Genomic DNA, 23,494 nt, shown 5'->3' with positions numbered 1-23,494 from the left:
CATTTTCCTGATGTATATCCACTACATACTAATATGGAAACCCAAGCTGGCCTTGCTTTACTCTAACCAAATGGACTGGCATGGTCTAAAACAGTTGGAATTGTTTGTTTCTTTCATGTTTTCACACTTACCCCTGGAAAATAGTTTGACGTTATAGCATTTTTTTCCCCCGGTTGATATACAATCATTAAAGCCACAGCAGAAACTCTCCAATCATGTTCATCACCAAGGTTGTACCAGTATGGTTAGCGAACTGCAACCAAAAGGTCTTGTGCACTCCCAAAACTCATATATTTTGGAAAACTTGTTGAAGTAAATGGGCAACAGCTGCCAGAATCTATGTCACCAGTGTGGATGCCAATCCTCAACCCAAAGGCTAAAATGTTTACCTACTATCAAGAACATTCTAGATAGTTGAGGAAGAAGAGTTTCCGGACTATTATTAAGAGTATTCCGATGATACAAGTTATCAAATAAGGCAAATAAATTAAGAATATTTGGAAAAGATGATGACCACATTATCCAATATCACAATCTTTGATTATTAATAAGTTAGTCAGTCTGGATTTTGGTGGAAAATGGCAGCAGATCTGAATGTATTTTTAAAATCTTAATTTGTGGCAAGAAATTTCAAACTTCATTTGTCATTTGTTTTGATGATGTTTTGAAAATTTAAATCAGATTTGTGATTTCTTTAAGACTGAAAACATGCACACAAAATATGAGATAACCATATAACCATATAACCATATAACAATTACAGCACGGAAACAGGCCATCTCGGCCCTACAAGTCCGTGCCGAACAACTTTTTTTCCCCTTAGTCCCACCTGCCTGCACTCATACCATAACCCTCCATTCCCTTCTCATCCATATGCCTATCCAATTTATTTTTAAATGATACCAATGAACCTGCCTCCACCACTTCCACTGGAAGCTCATTCCACACCGCTACCACTCTCTGAGTAAAGAAGAAGCCCCTCATATTACCCCTAAACTTCTGTCCCTTAATTCTGAAGTCATGTCCTCTTGTTTGAATCTTCCCTATTCTCAAAGGGAAAAGCTTGTCCACATCAACTCTGTCTATCCCTCTCATCATTTAAAGACCTCTATCAAGTCCCCCCTTAACCTTCTGCGCTCCAGAGAATAAAGACCTAACATAATTAAACCTATGTCTGTAACTTAGTTGTTGAAACCCAGGCAACATTCTAGTAAATCTTCTCTGTACTCTCTCTATTTTGTTGACATCCTTCCTATAATTGGGCGACCAAAATTGTACACCATACTCCAGATTTGGTCTCACCAATGCCTTGTACAATTTTAACATTACATCCCAGCATCTATACTCCATGCTCTGATTTATAAAGGCTAGCATACCAAAAGCTTTCTTTACCACCCTATCTATATGAGATTCCACCTTCAAGGAGCTATGCACGGTTATACCCAGATCCCTCTGTTCAACTGTATTCTTCAATTCCCTACCATTTACCATGTACGTCCTATTTTGATTTGTCCTGCCAAGGTGTAGCACCTCACATTTATCAGCATTAAACTCCATCTGCCATCTTTCAGCCCATTTTTCCAAATGGCCTAAATCACTCTGTAGATACGGAGCCTAAAGAATATTTTCCATTTTCTTATCTGAAAAACCTAAATGATGTATATCCAAGGAACACCAAGGATCATGAGAGGAATAAAGCAGAGGAGGTATTGAAGCATATAGATGCCCGGGTAAAGGGGAAGCGGGGAAGGGGTGGGAGAGACTTAAAGGTGATTTCATTGACAATGGAGGGAACTGATCTTCAGCAAGCAGTTCAACCAGAAACAGATACGTAGGATGATACAGAAACAGGTACAGATCAATCTGAAGAAGGGTCTCGACCTGAAACGTCGACTATTCCTTCACTCCATAGATGCTGCCTCACCCGCTGAGTTTCTCCAGCTTTTTTGTCTACCTTCGATTTTTCCAACATTCCAACAGTTCTTTCTAAGTAGGATGAATGATGAGGCTGGGAGAGGATTGTAGGAGGGAAAATGTTAATGGTGAAAAAGGAGTAACAGGATTTGATCGGAATGATGGTAAATCTGGAAGAAAATTTGTTGGCCTGAAACTTGTACATCTTCTCAGCCGAACCAACTGAGCTTCAGTTTCTCTTTAATTCATCTCCACAGGGTGGCACTGCATTACTAAAAGCATTTTGCAGGTACTACTATAGGCAGTCCACAGATTATGACAGGGTTCTGTTCCTGAGAACTGTTCCGTAATCTACACAGTTCATAAGAGTAGGAAATGACAAAAAAACTCTGTGTGGGAGAGGATCACAGAAACAGCTGTGAGGGGAGAGCGTGTAGCCGCGGGAAGAATGTCCGCCAGCTGGCCTCACTGACTCAATGTGTGAGTAAGTAAATTTGCTTGGCACTCCCAGCTTTACTAGGCTCGTACAGCCTCTGATGGTTGTGGCTCTTGGTGGCCGGGGTGTGGAGGGAGAAAGGAGATGGAAATGTCCTGTTACCACCTGGCAGAAGATGCCTGCAGCTCCACAGCAGCCAGAGAATCCACCCCATGCATCCCGTCGGTCTCCAAATTAATCAATTATATGTACAGAAGGTTGTTGTACGGTACAGTGTACATATGTCCAGTACGTTGGCCGTTCGTAGCTGGGGGAAGATCTGTATTTGCTTTTCCATTGGTGCCATAATTATTTCTATGTTTCTATTTCCACCATCTATCTAGTAAATGAAATTAAACAATTGACAATGAAATATTTGTTTAAATTCATCTCTTTAATACTCATTTAGTACTTTATTTGCTTTGGTCACAACTTCTTTAGAAATCCATGCACTCCAAATGGGTCCGTAGAACTATTCAACTTTGATCTTGATGTTTGGAGTTCAAACACTGGAGGAGTGTTTCAACATCTGGGATAACACAAACACAAGACTGAAGGAAAGACCAGTAATCTATGTGTGGAGCCAGAGGACGTGGTCTTAAATGTGTGGAGCCAGGGGAGAGTGATCTTAAATGAATATTTCTCAATGTTATTTAGTCAGGGGGAAGGAAGTGGAGGTTGGAAAGTTCAAGGAGGGGTCTGTATCGGGAAGGAGAGAGTGCTTAAAACATTGGTGTACATTTAGTAGATAAATTCCCAGGGTCTAGTGGGATCTATCCCAAGATGCTAAGATAAACTAGGCGAGAGATTGCTGGGGCTCTGACTGAGATTTCTTGCAACTTTATTAGACAAGTTGTGAGGGACAGGATTTATATGTACTTGGAGGAACTGATTCGGAGGAGGCAGCAGAGATTTTAGCAGGGGAGATCATGCCGCATAAATCTGATTCAGGTTTTTGAGGAAATAACGAAGAAAACTGATGAAGACAGAGGTAGTAGATGTGGTTTACAGGGCTTCTGACATCGTCCTCCATTGTAGGTTATCCAGAAGGTTAAGAAATCCAAGGTCAGTTCTGGTTGATATGCTGCAGGATGGATATGGCACCAATAGAGAGGGTGTAGAAGAGATTCATCAGACCATTTCCTGGAATTGAGGACTGTAGTCTTTTAGGGAGATATTGGATTGCTTTGGTTTATTCTCACTGGGATGTAGGAAGCTGAGGGGTAACATTATAGGGGCTTATACAATTATGGGGAGCATGGATAGGATAGTCTTTCCCAGGGCAGGGAAGTCTAGAACTATAGTGCACAGGTTTAAGGTAAGAGGGACAACATTTGAAGAAGATCTAAGATGTATGTGTTTCACACAGAGGATGGTGCATATCTGGAACTAGTTCTCGAATAATTACAATGCATAAAAAGTACTCAAAATGGAAAGGGACACAGGCCTAATACAGGAAATTGGATTGGCATAGATAAGTATCACAGTAGGCATGGTTGAGGTGCATGTGATCTCATTTCTGTGATGTAGATTTCCATGAATCTATGAGTGCTGTAATGTTGGAAGTATGGTGCATCACCACATTATGAAACGGTTGCTTTCCTAAAAAAACATCTGTATTGTGATTTTCCATAACTCAAACTGATATTTCCTATTGAATTCAATGTTATAGGTGGTGATACATCCCTATGGGAAGTTCTTGTTTCAACAGTAATACTCCATTGGGTACAAACTATGCAGGCAAGGGAATTCTTATTATATTGTAGGCAGAAGAGAAAGGGATTATTTTTTTAATTAAATAGATATAGATGTTACATTATTTGATCAATTTTCATTGTTCAAGTATCAATAGAAGAGATTGCTTTGGAGACACGAGTCTGCATCAAAAATCATTTTAAAAAAGTGCTAGAAGAACCCAGCGGGTCAGGTAACATCTTGAAGGGAAAAGGACAGATGACTTGTCAGTCAGAAGAGAGGTCCCGACCCAAAAAGTCTGTCTATTTCCCTCCACAGATGTTGCCTGGCCTGCTCAGTTTCTCTAATAGTTTGTTTTTTGGAGGAGATTACAAAGCATTTCTAAAGCAAATCTCTTAAATGGCCACCAACTGTGTGTGACCTGGCATTAGAACATACAGACTAATGAAAGGCTTGGATGGAGTGGATGTGGAGAAGATGTTTCCACGTGGGAGAGTCCAGGACCAGAGGTCATAGCCTCAGAATTAAAGGACGTTCTTTTTGGAAGGAGATGAGAAATTTCCTTAGTCAAATGGTGGTGAATCTGTGGAATTCTTTGGTACAGAAAGCTGCAGAGGCCAAGTCAGCCTAGACCAACTAATGGGAAAATTTGTGGACATATTTAATATTTAATCTTTCACTCCCCCGTTCGTGATTAGTACAGGTGTCAGAGATTATGGGGAGAAGCCAGGAGAATGGGGTTAGGAGGGATAGATAGATAGATCATGATTGAATGGCGGTGTAGACTTGATGGGCCAAATGGCTTAATTCCACTCCTATCACTTATGACACGTGGGGAAAATAGAGCATGAAAGAAAGCTTGCGGGGAATATAAAAATGGACTGTAAAAGCTCCTATAGATATGTGAAGAGGAAAGGATTAGTGAAGCCAAATGTAGGTCCCTTGCAGTCAGAAACAGGTGAATTTATAATGGAGAAACAAAGAAATGGCAAACCAGTTAAAGGAGTACTTTGGTTCTGTATTCACTAAGGAAGACACAAACAATCTCCCAGAAATACAAGGTGACTGAGGATCCATTGGGAAGGGAATCCACATTAGTCAGGAAATTGTGTTAGGTACACTGTTGGGACTGAAGGCAGATAAATCCCCAGGACCTGATGCTTTGCATCCCAAAGTACTCAAGGAGGTGGCCCTAGAAATCGTGGATGCATTGGTGACCATTTTCCAATGTTCTATAGACTCTGGATCAGTTCCTGTGGACTGGAGGGTAGCCAATGTTTTAAGGAGGGAGAGAGAAAACAGGGAATTATAGACCAGTTAGCCTTACATCGGTAGTGGGGAAGATGCTTGAGTCGATTATTAAAGATGTAATAGCAGCGCATTTGGAAAGCAGTGACAGGATCAGTCAAAGTCAGCATGGATGTATGGAGGGGAAACCATGCGACTAATCTTCTGGAATTTTTTGAGGATGTAACAAGTAGAATGGATAAGGGAGAGCCAGTGGTTGTGGTGTATCTGGACTCTCAAAAATCCATTAACAAGGTCCCAAACAAGAGATTAGTGTGCAAAATTATAGCACTTGGTATTGGGGGTAGGGTATTAACGGGTCCTTTTCAGAATGGCAGGCAGTGACTAGTGGGGTGCCGCAAGGCTCGGTGCTGGAACCCCAGTTATTTACAATATATATTAACGATTTAGACAAAGGTATTAAATGTAACATCTCCAAGTTTTTGGATGACACAAAGCTGGGTGGCAGAGTGAGCTGCGAGGAGGATGCTATGAGGCTGCAGGGTGGATAGGTTGGGTGAGTGGGCAGATGCAGTATAATGTGGATAAATGTGAAGTTATCCATTTTGGTGGCAAGAACAGGAAGGCAGATTATTACTTGAATAGTGTCAGATTAGTAAAAGGGGAGGATGCAATGAGACCTGGGTGTCCTTGTCAGTCGCTGAAAGTAAGCACGCCGGTACAGCAGGCAGAGAAGAAAGCTAATGACATGTTGGCCTTCATTGCGAGAGGATTTGAATTTAGGAGCAAGGAGGTCCTACTGCAGTTTTACAGGGCCCTGGTGAGACCACATCTGGAGTATTATGTGCAGTTTTGGTCTCCTAATTTGAAGAAGGACATTCTTGCTATTCTGGGAGAGCAGCATAGGTTCACCAGGTTAATTCCCATGATAGCGGGACTGATATATGATGAAATAATGGGTCGACTGGGCTTGTATTAACCGGAATTTAGAAGGATGAAAAGGGATCATAGAAAAATATAAAATTCTTAAGGGATTGGACAGGCTAGATGCAGGAAAAATGTTCCCCATGTTGGGGGAATCCAGAACCCAGTGTCACAGTTTAAGATTAGGGAGTAGGCCATTTAGGACTGTGATGAGGAAATACTTTTTCACCCAGAGAGAGTTATGAAACTGTGGAATTCTCTGCCACAGAAGGCAGTGGAGGCCAATTCACTGGACGTTTGACTGCAGGGAAAACAGACCTAGCCGATCCAATCTCTCCTTATAACTCAAGTCCTCCTATCCAGGCAACCTCCTTCATCAAGGTCTTGACCCGTAACGTCACCCATTCCTTCTCTCCAGAGATGCTCCCTGTCCCGCTGAGTTACTCCAGCATTTTGTGTCAAACTCCTTCATCATACCTTTCCTGCAGTGTAGTGACCAGAACTGCACATAATGGTGCAGCCTAACCAATGTTATTAATAACTGGAATGTGACATCACAGCTCTTGTGCCTCGGTTGATGACGGAAAACATGCTATAAGCAAGTATTTCTTCACCTCCCTGTCTATCTTTGTTGCCATTTTTAGGGAACTATGCACCTGCATCCTTAGATCTCTCAATACTCCCCATGGCCATGCCATTAATTTGTCCTGCCCCGGTTTAACTACCCAAGATGCATCTCCTCGCACTCATGCAAGCTAAATTATATTTCCTTGCCCGTTTTCCCAGTTGATCTATAACCTGTTGTAAATATCAGACCACCTTCTTCACTGTCCATGAAACCACAAATTTGAAATCATCTGCAAATTCACTTATCTATACTCTCATCCAAATCACTAATGTAGTTGTGAAAATAAGAGATGTAACACTGAGGTTCCACAAAATGCTGGTCTCGCTGTATTTGGAGTACTGTTAGCAAATTTGGGCCCCATATCTGGGGAAGGATGTGTTGGTTCTGGTGAGGGTCGAGAGGGAGATTACAAGAATGATTCCAGGAATTAGTGGGTTGGCATATGATTAGCGTTTGACAGCACTGGACCTCTACACGCTGGAATTTAGAAGGTTGAAGAGGAAACTTACAAAACAATGAAAGGCATAGATAGAGTGGATGTGGAAAGGATGTTTCCACTGGTGGGAGAGTCTAGGACCAGAAGTCTCAGAATTAAATGGCGCTCTTTTAGAAAGGAGGTGAGGAGGAACTCCTTTAGTCAGAGGGTAGTTAATCTGTGGAACTCTTGCCACAGAGGGCTGTGGAGCAGGGCTGGATTTACGTATAAGCTTGACAAGCTTAAGCTTAGGGCCTCTAGATCTAGGGGGGCCTCGCAGAGCCGGATTTACCACTAGGCTTCATAGGCTAAAGCCTAGGGCCTCAAAATCTAGGCGGCCTCCGGCCAAGGAAGGACACCTGTCGTTCAACTCTGGACGCCCCTCTCTATCTCTATCTCTCTCTCTCTGTCTGTCAATCTCCGTCTCCGCCCGCCATCAGTATCCGTGTCCAGGCCGCCGGTTCTCCGCTCTCCGCTTGCTCTTCATCCGCAGACACGGCAGGCCGCCTTGCACATGCACACTGCTATGGCCAGCACATCCTCCCCCCTGCACATGCGCACAACCACGGCCAGTACATAATCGGCCGCCCTGCGCATGCGCACTGCCACGGCAACTGGTCGGCGCTGGGCACTTTCTCCCTCGCTTTGAATTGTGGGAGATCTGGCCGCCATTGCTGTCCGGTCGCCGCCTAGCTGCGACTGCTGAAAACCAACGCAGAATCACTCCCTGACCCTGGATCTGGAGTAACTTCCTGGAGTAACTCTTGCTTCTGGTTTCCTGGTCTTCCATGAATATTCTAAATGGAATTTAAACTGGAGGTGGTGGAGGGCTGAACAATAACAGCCTATTGCATTTTATCTGTTTATTTATTGTGTATATATATATATGGTCTATGGTATATAAACACACTGAACTTTTATGTCCTGTTCTGTATTATGTTTACATATTCTGTTGTGCTGCAGCAAGCAAGAATTTCATTGTCCTATCTGGGACACGTGATAATAAAACTATCTTGACTCTTGACTTGGACTTAAGCAAAAATGGGTTCTTGGGGGAAAAAGGGGTACCTTAAATTTAGTTGCAACTGGTTGGGTAACTATGGTAGGGTGAAGACTATTCCATGCTTTAATTGTGTGGGGAAACTCCATGGAGCAGCCAGCAACTCTGGATAGAAGAAATTGGGTGACGTTTTGGGTAGAGACCTTTCTTTAGACTCCCTCTGGTTGTAGTGGTTTTAGTTTAATCCCCCCCACATCCCAAAGACACATTGGCTTTGTAGGTTAACTTGTCTCTGTAAAATTGCCCCTAATGTGTAGGGAGTTGGTGAGGAAAGTGGGATAGAACTTGTGCGAATGGGTAGACAAAAATGCTGGAGAAACTCAGCGGATGAGGCAGCATCAATGAGCGAAGGAAATAGGCGACGTTTCGGGTCGAGAACCTTCTTCAGACTGATGTGATGGTGGGGGGTTGGGAAGAAGAAAGGAAGAGGCGGAGACAGTGGGCTGAGGGAGAGCTGGGAAGGGGAGGAGAAAGCAGGGACTACCTGAAATTGAAGAAGTCAATGTTCATACCGCTAGGGTGTAAACTGCCCAAACGAAATATGAGGCGCTGCTCCTCCAATTTACAGTGGGCCTCACTCTGACCATGGAAGAGGCCCAGGACAGAAAGGTCAGATTCGGAATGGGAGGGGGAGTTGAAGTGCTGAGCCACCGGGAGATCAGGTTGGTTATTGCGGACCGAGCGGAGGTGTTGAGCGATGCGATCGCCTAGCCTACACTTGGTCTCACCGATGTAGAGCAGCTGACACCTAGAGCAGTGGATGCAATAGATGAGGTTGGAGGAGGTGCAGTTGAACCTCTGCCGCACCTGGAAAGACTGTTTGGGTCCTTGAATGGAGTCAAGGGGGGAGGTAAAGTGACAAGTGTAGCATTTCCTGCGGTTGCAAGGGAAAGTGCCAGGAGAGGATAAATGTGAGGTTATCTTTGGTGGCAAAAACAGGAAAGCAGACTATTATCTAAATGGGGGCCGATTAGGAAAAGGGGAGATGCAACGAGACCTGGATGTCATGGTACACCAGTCATTGAAAGTAGGCATGCAGGTGCAGCAGGCTGTGAAGAAAGCGAATGGTGTGTTAGCATTCATAGCAAAAGGATTTGAGTAGAGGAGCAGGGAGGTTCTACTGCAGTTGTACAGGGTCTTGGTGAGACCACACCTGGAGTATTTCGTACAGTTTTGGTCTCCAAATCTGAGGAAGGACATTATTGCCATAGAGGGTGTGCAGAGAAGGTTTACCAGACTGATTCCTGGGATGTCAGGACTTTCATATGAAGAAAGACTGGATAGACTCGGCATGTACTCGCTAGAATTTAGGAGATTGAGGGGGGATCTTATAGAAACTTACAAAATTCTTAAGGGGTTGGACAGGCTAGATGCAGGAAGATTGTTCCCGATGTTGGGGAAGTCCAGGACAAGGGGTCACAGCTTAAGGATAGAGGGGAAATCCTTTAAGACCGAGATGAGAAAAACATTTCTCACACAGAGTGGTGAATCTCTGGAACTCTCTGCCACAGAAGGTAGTTGAGGCCAGTTCATTGGCTATATTTAAGAGGGAGTTAGATGTGGCCCTTGTGGCTAAAGGGATCAGGGGGTATGGTGCGAAGGCAGGTATGGGATACTGAGATGGATGATCAGTCATGATCATATTGAATGGCGGTGCAGGCTCGAAGGGCTGAATGGCCTACTCCTGCACCTATTTTCTATGTATCTATGAGAGGTGGTGGTTTGGGTGGGAAGAGACGAATTGACCAGGGTGTTACGGAGGGAGTGGTCTCTGCGGAAAGCCAACAGGGGAGGAGATGGGAAGATGTGGCCAGTGGTGGGATCCCATTGGTAGACAAAAAAGCTGGAGAAAATCAGCGGGTAAGGCAGAATCTATGGGGCAAAGGAATAGACGACGTTTCAGGTCGAGACCCTTCTTCAGATTGATGTGAGGGTGTGGTGGCGGGGTGGGGCGGCGCACGAAAAAGAAAGGAAGAGGCGGAGGCAGTGGGCTGTGGGAGAGCTGGGAATGGGAGGGGAAGGAGGGAGAAAGCAAGGACTACCTGAAATTAGAGAAGCCAATGTTCATACCGCTGGGGTGTAAACTACCCAAGCAAATATGAGGTGCTGCTCCTCCAATATGCGGTGGGCCTCACTCTGGCCATTAATGAGGCCCAGGACAGAAAGGTCGGATTCGGAATGGGAACGAGAGTTGAAATGTTGAGCCACCGGGAGATCAGGTTGGTTATTGCGAACTGAGTGGTGGTGTCGTGTGAAGCGATCGCCAAGCCTGCACTTGGTCTCACCGAGGTTGATCATATTGCTGAATAATCCAAAAACATTTTTGTTTGGAAGTGGAAAGAAATAATAGAAATTGCATTAATTGCAATGTGTAAAAAGAGTTGATACTGTGATATAATTTTGCTGCATGTCATGTCTTGATTGGTGAATGTTTAGTTTGTGACTATTTGAAGCAGAAATGATATGTGAATGCTTCATTGAGCATAATTCCGACTGGTAACTACGCACTTCGTCCGAGCACATTATTGCACGCGTCATGCAAGCCGTCTTAAATGACCACCTAAACTGTCATTTGGCAACTTAAAAGCTGCCAAGGTTGCCTGGCTGACAACAGAGAAAAAAAATTAAGTGAGAGCCCTGCAAGGTATATAATATTTTTGACACTGTCATAGGCCTTTCTTACATAGTCAAGTCAAGTCAAGTTTATTCGTCACATACACATACGAGATGTGCAGTGAAATGAAAAGTGGCTATGCTCGCGGACTTTGTGCAAAAAACAAACAAACAAACAACCTACAGACAGAATGGAACAGAATCACATATTCACATATTACATATTGTGGGAGGAAAGAAAACGGAAAAAAACAGCAATTTAAAAAAAGCAGTAGAATGGTACAGTAAAGTTAGTCCTTGGTGAGATAGGAGTTTACAGTCCTAATGGCCTCTGGGAAGAAACTCCTTCTCATCCTCTCCGTTCTCACAGCATGGCAACGGAGGCGTTTGCCTGACCCTAGCAGCTGGAACAGTCCATTGCAGGGGTGGAAGGGGTCTCCCATGATCTTATTGGCTCTGGAGTTGCACCTTCTGATGTATAGTTCCTGCAGGGGGGCGAGTGAAGTTCCCATAGTGCGTTCGGCCGAACGCACTACTCTCTGCAGAGCCTTCTTGTCCTGGGCAGAGCAGTTCCCAAACCAAATCGTGATATTTCCGGACAAGATGCTTTCCACAGCCGCTGAGTAGAAGCACTGGAGGATCCTCAGAGACACTCTGAATTTCCTCAATTGCCTGAGGTGGTAAAGGTGCTGCCTTGCCTTACTCACCAGTGCTGCAGCGTGTGATGTCCATGTCATATCCTCAGAGATGTGGACTCCCAGATATTTAAAACAGTTCACCCTATCCACAGTATCCCCATTTATCCTCAATGGAGTGTACGTCCTCGGATGATGTGCCCTCCTAAAGTCCACGATCAGCTCCTTAGTTTTTTTGATGTTCAAGAGGAGGCTGTTATCCTGGCACCAGAGTGCTAGATCAGCCACCTCCTCCCGGTAGGCCTTCTCATCGTTGTCTGAGATCAGGCCCACCACCACAGTGTCATCAGTAAACTTGATTATCGAGTTGGAGCTGAACCTAGCCACACAGTCATGTGTGTACAGGGAGTACAATAGGGGGCTGAGGACGCAACCCTGGGGGGATCCTGTGCTCAGGGTGAGGGACTTCGATGTATTCCCTCCCATCTTGACTACCAGGGTCCTGGCGGTGAGAAAGTCCAGGACCCAGGCACACAGGGAGGTGTTGAGCCCCAGTTCCAGCAGCTTCTCAGCAAGTCTGGTGGGGACTATCGTCTGGAAGGCTGAACTGGTCAATGAACAGCATCCTCACGTAGCCCCCCTTCTGGCTGTCAAGATGAGAGAGAACAGAGAGCAGAACTGTCACAACGCACTGTAGTCTCGAAACAACCCTTCAGTAATTTTCCTTGCCCTCCATTTGCCATCCACGACAGATAGCACAATGGGCTAAGAGTTCGGCTGGCGACCAGAAGGTAGCCGGTTCAAATTCCGCTTGGAGTGCATACTGTCGTTGTGTCCTTGGGCAAGACACTTCACCCACCTTTGCCTGTAATGGAATGTTACGGCGGCAGGCGCGGGCACACCGCGACGCCCTGTGTCTCCCTTTCAAGGGAGATGCTAAAAATGCATTTCGTTGTCTCTGTACTGTACACTGACAATGACAATAAATTGAATCATTTCATTTCATTTCAGAATAATAGTGTTTTAAGTCAATAACTCGACACTAGCACTGGCAATAAATAAATAAATAAATAAATAGCGCAGCTTTCCAGCCCCTTATCTCATTGGCCACGCTCGGCTGCAAATCGGTGTCAATCTGGTGGACCATCTTCCTCTAGTCGTGGGGGTGGGGGATTGGGAGGGGCCTCACAAGTGGAACAGCTTAGGGCCTCTCTTCATCTAAATCCGGCCCTGCTGTGGAGGCCAAGTTAGTTGATATTTTTAATGCAGAGTTAGACAAGTTCTTGATTAGAATGTGTGTCGAGGGTTATCGGGAGAAGGCAGGAAAATGTGATTAGGAGGCAGAGATCAGATTGAATGGTGGAGTTCAGCGTGACAGGCAGGGAAAAAGATTGTCTATGATCTTACTGAATGATGGAGCAGGCAGGCGAGATTAAATGGCCTATTCCTGTTTCAGTTCCGTATCCGGCACCATTTTGTCTCATTTTCACCTCAAGCCTTTGTCACTTACTCCACCCATTTGCCAAACAAACCCTCCACAGCTTTAACCACTTATTATGACTTTGTCCTGACCCCACCTTTCTTTTCCAGCTTTCTTTCCCCTACTGGAATCAGTCGAAGAAGGGTCCCAATCAGAAACATCACCTATTTATTCCGCCCACAGGTGCTGCCCGACTCTCGGAGTGACTCCGGCACTTTTGTGTTTTACTTAAGATTCCAGCAACTGCAGTTCTTTGTGTCTTCATTTTGATTTATTCATTGAGTACCATGAATTTAGATTTATTTGTTCTACTGCAAATGCAATAATCAGTTCAGCTCCTTTATTCCACTGTTATAATGTGCATTCATACTCATCTGAAAATACTTTCTACAGAAATTTTATGTAGTCAAAGTGTTAATAAATAAATACATTGGCAAAAGATCTTGCAGTATTTGCCAAAGCACTTAAGATCTTCTTTGGGTTTATTTGTAATTTCTTTACATTGCATTCAGTTGACTCACCAGAAATTTAACAAACAGCTCCTTGCCAGTGCTGACTTTGAGGTAAGTGCTGCTTTTACATTTCATGAAAATTAACTACATTTGTGACGTTGTTTTGCAGATCAACTGATTGTAAACTTTGCTGAAGGTCTCATAGTTTTGACATCGTTTTCATTCTGAATGTCTTGCTGTTGCCCCATTAAGCTTTTGATGCAATTTCTTTACCTTCCCCTTCTTAAAAACTGCAGTAGTTCTTTCCACTGATGCAATCTAGCCTGTAATATGTGAACTTCCTCCTAGATTCTAGTACACCGGTGAATGTAGAGACATCAAAGCCAAAAGCTGCCATGGGGAATGCACAGAAAAAATGTTCACCTAGTCGACTTAGTCAAACTAAAGGGAAGAAAAGTGGCAATGCTGCAGAACAAGAAAGCATGAAAAAGAATCATGTAACAGCACTGAGGAAATCGGATCAAACTAAAAGTCAAAATGTCAAGAATGCTACAGTTTCAGTGGCAAGCGAAGGTCAAGAATCTCTGAGAATTGACTCCAGCCAGCTTCTTACCCCTCTGTCCAGTTCAGAGACAAAGAAAGCAGGGGACAGCCCATGGACACTGCCCACTTCAGTGTCAAAGCTTAAGAGCGAAGGAAATCAGCTGTTCAAGAATGGGCAGTTTGGAGATGCAATGCTGAAATACACTAAAGCTATGACGGAGCTGTTTGAATCAGGTATGATAGTGGCCTTTTAATATATTGATTGATGCACACTGCATATATATTTGCATTCATCCTAGACACATATGCAGAATTGTAGGAGTAAAGTGTGTTCATGCTCGGATGTTATAACATGGATTTGTTTCTAAATACTCTTTTTATCATTCATAGTGTAAATTCAATGAATGTTTTCTAATGGTTAGGTTTAATCAAAATTGCATAATCATAAAGCAAATCATTTTTTTTGTGGAGATTTTATATCTTATTTTTGCCCTTGGTATTCTCAATACATAGAGCAAAGGCAGAATATTGTTAAGAGGAAGTACAGTATATATATATATATATAGTTTTACTGAGGAAGTTCAGTAAATATATAGTTTTACTGTAGAATAAATACAGTAAAAACACGGCCATTTGTTCCAGGTGTTACGTATACATGTGCAATGTGTTTTTGTTTCTCTAGCCATCTGTCATCAGGAGTACTCTAGATTTGATTTTTAAAAAAACAAAGTGAAGCAATTATATGCTAACAAGTAGGCCCACGTTTAATAGACAATAGACAATAGACAATATCTACTTTGTGGTAAGGACGGCGTGACTGGATTCTCCAGGTTAAAAAGGGGAAAAATTAAGTAAAGTTTTATGCTAGTTGGTTACAACCTGTATTGAAATGTAATAAAGAAAGAATTAGATTTAGCTGGGTAGTTAACTATCCATATCCATCTTGGAGGAAAAACTAATGAGTAATTATAATGAATTGACATCATGTAGGCCGAGGGCCTACTGTTACTTTTTGGATCTAATTTCACCGCGAGTTAGCAGCTGCTTCAAGGGAAAAACAAATCATGGGGAGGTGAACTTGAAACTATGCTCAAGATTTGTGATATTAAATTGGGGTGGAGTTGTTTGAAGTTCGACTATTATAATTATTATAAACCAGTGAATTACTTGCTTGTAGGAACATGTTATAAATCTGTGTGGATGGGTAGCTCAGTAATACATATTAAGTTATGGCGTAAAACAAACTGTGGAGGAAGTCAGTGGATCAGGCAGTATCTGTGGAAGGAACTGGACAATTGACATTTTGGGTTGTAACCCTTCATCTAGACAGCAGTTTGTTTTTTGCTCCAGATTCCAGCATCTAGAATCTCCTGTGTCTCCGTTTTACTGCCCACTGCAAGGTCTCTTCAAGGTATGTTCACTTTGACAAAATCTTTGTCTGAGTCGAGTTGTAGGGGCTCAATCCGAAACATCGTCTGTCCATTTTCCCCCACTGCTGAGTTCCTCCAGCAGTTTGTTTTTTTGCTGCAGATTTCAGCATTTTGAGTTTTCTTATGTCATGATTGACATGCTAATTTGCTGTGTCACACATTGTGAAGTTGATTTTTTAAAACAATATACTTCAAAACCCAATTAATGCGAGGGGAAATTAGAATATTTCCTTTCCCCATAATTCTTTACTGATCTTGGTAATAAATAAATTGCCATAATTGCCAAAATGATTCTGTAGTTAATAATATTGTCATGCCCATTAAAAAAAGCCCTAGGTTCAATTGTGTGTGTTGTGCAAGAGACCAATAAGAGTGGTATGAGTGGCCAAGAGAAAGGATTACTAATGATCTACCTACTTCTTTTGCTGAAAATGTCTATGAGAAATTGGATAGTTATATGGATGGGAAGGGAATGGAGGGTTATGGTCTGAGCGCAGGTATATGGGACTAGGGGAGATTATGTGTTCGGCACGGACTAGAAGGGTCGAGATGGCCTGTTTCCGTGCTGTAATTGTTATATGGTTATATGGTTAAGTTGGTGAAAGAAGAACCAAATTCATCCATGATGGTTTCCACTGTCAAAAGAGCTAATTGAAATGAATATGGAATTAGGCAAAGTCGATACCTTCACAAAAAGAGAAACAAATGGAAATAAATGCAGTTTTTTGTGCTCTCCTTGTAAGGTGTGGATTGCCCAGAAGAACTAAGCATCTTGCACTCAAATCGAGCAGCATGCCACTTGAAGGATGGAAATTGCAATGAATGTATAAAGGATTGTACAATGTGAGTATAATGCTATTTATGATAGGCTTTTTGTCATGGACTAACACATAGCTTCATAGATATTGATAGAATTTAAGCCATGACAATTGCCCTAAGTCATTGTTATGTCATATTTTCCATGCTGGAATCACAATAAAGGTTATATCAAGCAGTGTAATCTCGTGTATTAAGTTTGGGATCTCGTGAGTCACAGCAACCCTAGGCATCTTTAAAACCATAATCCCTGTCTTGATCCACGTTGTGAGGGGAGTATCAGTATCAGCCATACTTTAATCAAGTAAATGAATGGCCAAATGAATGTGCTTGTAACTGGCCAAACAAGCACTGATTGGAGTAAAATAGCTTGGACAGGCAGATTGGTCATTTGGTAGGAGGCTCTGTTGCTGCCTTCCCTCTCATTGTCGTCCTACAAAAGCCAGCAGAATTCATCACCTCCAAAAGAACCAGCCTTGACTTTAACTTGTTTGCGTGTGCAATTAATACATTTTGTGTTATTTTACATTCATGTTTCTTTATATTAACTCAAATTAATTGACTACGAATAAAAAAGTAAACATTGTTTATTGGTGTACTCGTAATGTGTATGTAAAAAACCATTCATGGATAATAAAAGATAGGAAATCATGCAACTCATAATTTTGAATTTCAGTTATCATTTATAAGATTGTGATGTTCTTGCAGCATGCAGACCTGCACCAAAAGTACTAAACGGTAAAATTGAGCAGTCATTTATGCCCTGGCCAGCTGAATTGTGAGTGGTTTCCAATACACTGAAGGATAAGTGCAGCAAGTGCTTGGGATTAAATCATCTGCAAATTCTTTCCATTGCACACATCTTCAGGCGTAAAAATATATTGCCTTTCTTTAAGCGTGAATGGTCATGATTCTAGGAACTCCTTCCGAGAGATGTAACTTTCTGGGAATAGCACAATTGCCTATATTTTTGGCCAATAATGCAAATATTGTAGAAAGTATAAAGAAAATAGCCACACGAAGGACTGCAGATGTTGGAATCTTGAGTTAATAAAATAGGCTTCTGGAGGAATTCAGGGTTCAGGCAGCAATTCTGTGGCAATATTGACAGACAACGTTTCGGATCGGGACCATTCTTTAGACTGCATAAAAAGGTCCTGACCCAAAACGTTGTCAGTTCATTTCCCTCCGTTGTCTAATTCGTTGAGTTCCTCCATCTGCTTGTTTTTTGCTCAAGTATAAAGATAACATTTGTTTCATAAGTTAAGACAAGATGAAACCAGTTTAGTTCAATGCCATAGTAATAAAATTGTAAATGCAGCAAACTTAATTTCAGTCGCATACCACAAATTTTAAAGAAAGGTCTTAAAGATGCTGATCAGCACTGCCTCCTCAGCCTCAGCCAAAGCCACCCCCGGCCTGCAACGCCACCCCGGCCACTTCTAGGTCCAACCGACTGACTTTCACTGCCAGGCCGGGCTGCCAACACCACCCACAGCCCGCACTGCCTCCCCGGCTGCTTCCAGGCTGGTCCTACTATCACCAACGCTGGCCCACGTAGGTTCCTCTGCTGCTTCTAGACCCAGCACCTGGAACTGCCACCGCTGATCCTTACATAGAAACATAGAAACATAGAAATTAGGTGCAGGAGTAGGCCATTCGGCCCTTCGAGCCTGCACCGCCATTCAATATGATCATGGCTGATCATCCAACTCAGTATCCCGTACCTGCCTTCTCTCCATACCCCCTGATCCCCTTACCACAAGGGCCACATCTAACTCCCTCTTAAATATAGCCAATGAACTGGCCTCAACTACCCTCTGTAGCAGAGAGTTCCAGAGATTCACCACTCTCTGTGTGAAAAAAGTTTTTCTCATCTCGGTTTTAAAGGATTTCCCCCTTTATCCTTAAGCTGTGACCCCTTGTCCTGGACTTCCCCAACATCGGGAACAATCTTCCTGCATCTAGCCTGTCCAACCCTTAAGAATTTTGTAAGTTTCTATAAGATCCCCTCTCAATCTCCTAAATTCTAGAGAGTATAAACCAAGTCTATCCAGTCTTTCTTCATAAGACAGTCCTGACATCCCAGGAATCAGTCTGGTGAACCTTCTCTGCACTCCCTCTATGGCAATAATGTCCTTCCTCAGATTTGGAGACCAAAACTGTACGCAATACTCCAGGTGTGGTCTCACCAAGACCCTGTACAACTGCAGTAGAACCTCCCTGCTCCTATACTCAAATCCTTTTGCAATGAAAGCTAACATACATTTCGCTTTCTTTACTGCCTGCTGCACCTGCATGCCTACCTTCAATGACTGGTGTACCATGACACCCAGGTCTCGCTGCATCTCTCCCCCTTTCCCAATCGGCCACCATTTAGATAATAACTGTGCTCTGGCTGCCCACAGGCCGTGACCAATGACTCTGCTGATCTTCACACCTCCCCCAGCTGCCAACAGGCCGGGACCTTCAACTCTTCTGGATTACAGACCACGAGTGTGAAGGGTCTTGATCCAAAACATCATCTATTCATGTTCTCGAGAGATGCTGCCTGACCTGCTGCGTTACTCCTATTAACCAACACCTGCAGTTCTTTGTTTCTACTAGTTATACAATGATACTCTACTATTTAGTAATCCCTTACTTGGATTATAGTGGACACTCACCAATAGCACTGAAACATTGACAAAACAGCAGGAAAATAGAAACAAGCAGGTATGGCAAAATGGATTAAGCATGCCACTGAATTAGAGATTTGGTGAGTATACAGAACGGAGGATGAGAAAGTATTATAGAAACAGATAAAAGAGAAAATTAAACAATGTACAGAAGCTGCAGAGGTTGAACTGGGAAGGGAAAGACGATATTATAGAACCTGCAAAAAAAACACAGAGAATATAGTAATTGAAAGATTTTATTAATGAGTTAGGAGACAAAGCTATTACTGCCATGCAGAAATGGTATTTAGATGTTATTGAATCTGAATTGTCTGTGTTCCAAAGAAAATTTCAAGTGCCTTTTCTGTTTATAGATTATACATTTTGCATGTTTTAATTACTGTTACAATGATGTTGCAGTTCTCTTTTTTTCACCTAGGCAGGAAGTGAGGGAAGGGGAAGTGTGGAGAGAGATTCTCCATGATTGGCGAGGAGTGAGAGAGAGCTTATTTGGAGTCTCTGCTTGTGGTAGGAAAGGCAGTGAGTGATGATCAAGGTGTGGTGACATGAGGGTAGAATATCTTACATATGGCTATATTTTAGTTGAACAAACATATGAAAAAGGGAGTGACGTTATGAGATTAAATGAAGAGCGGGAGGATGCTTGTGTGGAACATTTTTGATGAAGAGTAAAATTATCCTTTAATTTCTTATATTCTCTATGGAACATCACAATGGACATCTGAAATATCCCATAAAGAGAGTGTATTTTTTTTTTCCTAGGGCTTTGGAGCTGCAACCATTTTCTATAAAACCTCTTTTGCGACGAGCTATGGCCTACGATTCCCTAGAGCGATATCGACAAGCTTATGTGGATTATAAAACAGTCCTTCAGGTGGATACTAGGTTCCAGGTTGCAAATGACAGTGTGAACAGGTAGGAACAATTGTATTAGATAAATGTAAATATTTAGAGAATTATTTTAATTGGATATATAGACAACAAAGGAAATGACCTTTGGCCGAGAAATTCATTCACACAAAGAACACATTTAGCCTGGGTAGCTTAAACACATTAGTATAAACATTGATTTTTTGCCATTTCTGGTAACCCACAGCCCTGAGTTCCTTTCCAACTCTCCCCAGGTTTTCCCTCCCTTTGTCTACCTTCACCTCCACCACCCCCCCCCCCCCCCTCCCTTCTCTAACCTTGCTCCACATCTGTTTCTGCTTCACACCTACCAGCTCCTTTCACCTTCTCTCTCACTATATATTAGCCATCTTGATTCTTCTCTTCTTCCTCCCCCGCCCACCCTTGCCTTCATGCATGGAGCTACTAGGTCTCTCTACCTGTATTTCCTCTGAAACTGTGTTACTTCCATGCCCACAAGTAATTTTAGTTCCTTGTCGTCATTGGGATACCTGGTCAGTCCATAAATCATGCCTCCCCAGTTCCGCTCCCCCTCTCCCCAGATGGAACAAGGCGCGAGTTCCCTAGTCATCACCTTTCAACCCACCAGCCTCTGCATCCAACACATCCTTCTCTGACATTTGTGTCACCTTCAACGTGATCTCATCACCAATCACATCTTCCCATTCTTCCCCTTTCCACTTTTCGCAGAGATCAACTTCCTACACGACCCCTTGGTTCAGTCACCCCTTCCCACCAAAACTGCTCCCCTCCCCAGATCCTTTCCTTGTAAATGCTGGAGATCTAACACCGATCCCTACACAATACAATACAATACAATACAGTACCATTTGTTTGTCATTTGAACCTCACATGAGGTTCAAACGAAATTTGGTTTCTGCAGTCATACAAGAAAAGAACCAAGACACACCAACACAATTTACACAAATATCCATCACAGTGAATCTCCTCCTCACTGTGATGGAAGGCAAAGTCTTGTCTCTCCCCTGCTCTCCATTCTTCTCCCGATGTCAAAGTCAAAGCCCCCGGCGGGTGCTAGCAAGTCCGTGGCCATTTAAAGTCGCGCCGGGCGATGTAAGGCCCTGCTCCAGGTCTTGATGTTGGATCCCCCGGCGGGCGCTAGCAAGTCCCGCAGCTGTTTAACCGCGCCGGGCGATGTAAGGCCCCGCTCCAGGTCACTTTCAACCCCGCAATTTGGGCGGGAGAAGTTGCTGTTGCTGGTGCTCCGTAAAGCAGTCTCCCACCGGGGACCCGCGAGCTCCCGGTGTCACCATCCACCGGAGTCGGGGCGCAGCAGCACGCCATCACAGCCCTCCACGCTCCGAAGCCGGCCAGCTCCACGATGGTAGGTCCGCAACTCCGCCAGCTCAGTGACTTGAGGCCCCAGGTCTTTCCGGTTGGAGGCCACTCCACGGTACTAGGCCCCAACGACAGCGGAGACCTGACAGGGAAAGGGTCGGGTCCCCGTACAGGGAAGAGATTTAAAAGTTTCCCCACCCAACCCCCCCCACCCCCCACACAAACACATTTAAAAACCCACTACAAACTATACCCTCAATGGGACAAAAAAAACAAAAAAACAGACGGACTGCAGAGGCCTCTGCGACGTTGGTCGCGCCGCCCACTGGCCCACCACACCACATTCACCACCACACACCATCACATCCCTACACCACCTTGCTCATCTCCATCCAGGGACCCCAGCAACCCTTCCAGGTGTGACAGAGGTTCACATGCACTTCTTGACACCTGGACCACTGCAGTCGGTGCTCCGGAGGTGGCCGCCTTAACATAGGGCGTAGAACACTTTGCTGGACACTTGCGTTTTCAGTCGCCAAGGCCTGCTAGATCGCCCGGTTGCTAACCATTATAACTCTGCTTCCCATTCCAATACCGTCTGTTCTGTTCTGGGCCTCCTCCATTGCCAGAGTGAGGCCACCTGCAAATTGGAGGAACAGCAGCTCAGATTGGCGAGTAGATTACAACCCAACGGTATGAACATTAAATTCTCCAATTTTAAGCAACACCTTCCCCCTTTCACTTTCCCTTTCCCCCTCCACCCTCAGTGTACACCCATTTCTCCCACCATTCCACCCCCATCCCCATCCCCAACCCCTTCCACCTATATTCCTCACTCTGACTTTACATCCCACATCTCTTCCCTCCTTTTCTGACAACCTTCTGTTTCCATTTTACCTCTAGCTTTTGTCCACCTGCCTGCCAATCAAATCCCCCCTCACCCATATCCACCTATCACTTGTCCTGCTTTGTTCCACAGCCCATTTCTTTTTCACCGTTCTCACCCCTACTACAATCAGTTTGAAGAAACATAACCTATCCATGTTTCCCACACATGCTGCCTGTCCCACTGAGCTACTCCAGTACTTTGTATTTTGCTCAGGATTGCAGCATTTGGAGTTTTGTGTGCCTCGTTTGTGTGATGTTTGACAGCTTTATCCTTGGAGGTTACGATCACAGTCATTGTCTTTTACTTCTGCATTTCATTTCAAGCTGCTGCTGATTTCTGCAATATCGCAAGGTTTGCTGTTCACAGCTGCATTGGGCATGTCACATAGATTGCATTTGGCATGTCACCTAGATTGCATTATTGTGGAGAGAAAAATGTGAGCCCACATGATTTTGGGATATGCCTGCATTGCTGGCTCCTCCACAATTTGGGTTTTTCAAGATTGTAATCTTATCCTTGTATAGATCTTCTTGGTAACCTCATCTCAAGAACTCCTTCCTTGAAGGGTCTCCATGGCCAATCTGTAGCCTGAACTTAGCAGGCTATACTGGTAGCTCTGACTCCTGAGAGCACCCTCAAACTCCTGATCATTGCTCATCTAATCATTCAATAGCAACATTCCCCAATAGCTAGAAGAATGTTGTTTGGATTGTGGTAAAAGCTGGCTGAAGAGATCACATCTATGGGACCAAATCCTAACAATCACAAGAACTTGCAATAAATCAATAAAGAACATAAATAAAGTTAAAACTGATACAGCACAGTGTTACACAGGGAAACCTGACGACTATTGCATGAACATAACAAATAAATCTCTTAACCGTATGTGACTTCCACAAACTGCATGAGGAGGCCCACAATGCAGGGATTTGTTTTTTTTTTTACCATTTAAAGTTGGAAATGCAACTTTTAGACTTTTGTCTACATTTATATCTTAATTCAGCCATCCCATCACCTTAAATAATGACTTACAGATAAAGATCTACCTGCTGAACCTGCAGTTAGGTGAGATCTAGCTTAGGAACAGCAACTCTGAATTCTTTGAATAGAGAATATTAGTTGTGAAGGCTCATGTATGTTTTTTAATAGAGTTTTTTTTAAAGCTTTTGATTTCTTGATGTTTCAGTTTTTTAAATCATTTTAATTATATTTTAATTATTTTGAAACTTCTTTCAAGAGATTCAATTACATTCCTGGTTTTTGCTGTTTTTACAATTAGCGAAATCGGGGAGTACGACTTACTGTATTGATTCATTTGTTTTGTGGTTGGT

General features: G+C 43.4%; 1 protein-coding gene across 1 annotated transcript in view; it reads left to right on the top strand.

Annotated features, from left to right (window-relative positions):
- LOC129696726 (sperm-associated antigen 1-like) overlaps nucleotides 1–23,494 on the top strand; it is a 112,657-nt gene that overhangs the window by 53,417 nt on the left and 35,746 nt on the right. The window contains 3 exon segments of the mRNA XM_055634861.1: nucleotides 13,948–14,376; nucleotides 16,316–16,415; nucleotides 19,829–19,981. Of these exon segments, the coding sequence (XP_055490836.1) occupies nucleotides 13,948–14,376; nucleotides 16,316–16,415; nucleotides 19,829–19,981 (682 nt within the window).

This window comes from Leucoraja erinacea, chromosome 4 (genome assembly GCF_028641065.1).
Source record: "Leucoraja erinacea ecotype New England chromosome 4, Leri_hhj_1, whole genome shotgun sequence".
Taxonomy (NCBI): Eukaryota; Metazoa; Chordata; class Chondrichthyes; order Rajiformes; family Rajidae; genus Leucoraja; species Leucoraja erinaceus.
This window is presented reverse-complemented; position numbering and strand designations above follow the sequence as displayed.